This window comes from Myotis davidii, unplaced genomic scaffold, assembly GCF_000327345.1.
Source record: "Myotis davidii unplaced genomic scaffold, ASM32734v1 scaffold803, whole genome shotgun sequence".
Taxonomy (NCBI): Eukaryota; Metazoa; Chordata; class Mammalia; order Chiroptera; family Vespertilionidae; genus Myotis; species Myotis davidii.
Genome location: NW_006295567.1, coordinates 1567304 through 1568260, shown reverse-complemented (window position 1 = coordinate 1568260; position 957 = coordinate 1567304). Strand labels below are relative to the sequence as shown.

The following is a 957-nucleotide window of genomic DNA, read 5'->3' as shown; positions in this document are numbered from 1 at the left end:
GGACGGGGGGGGGGAGGGGGTAAGAACATGGACCACGTCCTCTCTATGAAACTTCAAGATCCTCAGAAATAAAGAATTGCCAAAACGAAGTTAAAAAAAAATGGCATTTCCAAATAGCCACATAACACCTTTAATACAAGCTTCAACACTAAAATAGGACATTGCAAGGGTTTTCAAAGGTTAAGACACTGGATCTAGGAGTAACATCTGGCTGCGTTATTAATCATGGCACTCTCCGTTCCGAGGCCCGGGAAGGGGTGCGGGTTTCAGTGCGCCTCTGGGTCTGAAGTATAAGCTGCTTTGGGGGTCGGTGCACACTGAATGGAGGCCCTCCTGGCCGTGGAACCAGGCGGGACGGCCTCTCGGCCCACAAGGGACATGCCCTGCCCTGAGCTTCGTGCAGAGTTTTCTTGTGCAAAGAAACCTTGTTCTCTGGCTCCAACGCGCCTACTTCGCCACGGTGACGTCAGGAGAGAGGACTCACCCAGCAGGACGTCACAGCCGTGTGACGTCACTATGCGACGACAGTTCTGGGTATCGGTACCTTCCCAGCCAGGCACTTACCTGTCCCCGTCTTCTATGCCCGGGGAACCGCGGCTCTGGAAACGGGGACAAAGTAGCCTGCCGGCCGCGAGGCACCCGCGGAGGCCAAGGCGGCCCCCCCAAACCCACACAGCCATGCCCAAGCCGCTCGTCGGGGTTGAGCCCGCCAGGCTCCCGTCCAGGTCCCGGGGTTACTCCACCTACCGCCCGCCGCGCCACCGCTCAGCCTCTATTTCCATTGGTCCGTGGCTCTCGGCCCAGGGCGGGACACTCCCAGGATCTTGTTTTCTATTGGTTCGCGGGAGGAGCTGGGCGGGGAAACCCGTGACGTCTTGGTAGACAGCACCTATTGGCCAATGCTCGCGCGCTCCGATTGGCTGAGCGGAAGGGGCGGCTGGTGCGCTCCGGGATAGA

General features: G+C 58.8%; 2 protein-coding genes across 2 annotated transcripts in view; one reads left to right on the top strand and one right to left on the bottom strand.

Annotated features, from left to right (window-relative positions):
• Positions 1-767, bottom strand: part of MMAB (methylmalonic aciduria (cobalamin deficiency) cblB type) — an 8192-nt gene extending 7425 nt beyond the window's left edge. The window contains exon 1 of the mRNA XM_006770326.2: positions 565-767. Within this exon, the coding sequence (XP_006770389.1) occupies positions 565-680 (116 nt within the window). The 5' untranslated portion in view covers positions 681-767. The remainder of the gene's footprint in view (positions 1-564) is intronic.
• Positions 1-957, top strand: part of MVK (mevalonate kinase) — a 34812-nt gene that overhangs the window by 12827 nt on the left and 21028 nt on the right. The gene's annotated exons all lie outside the window — the stretch shown is intronic.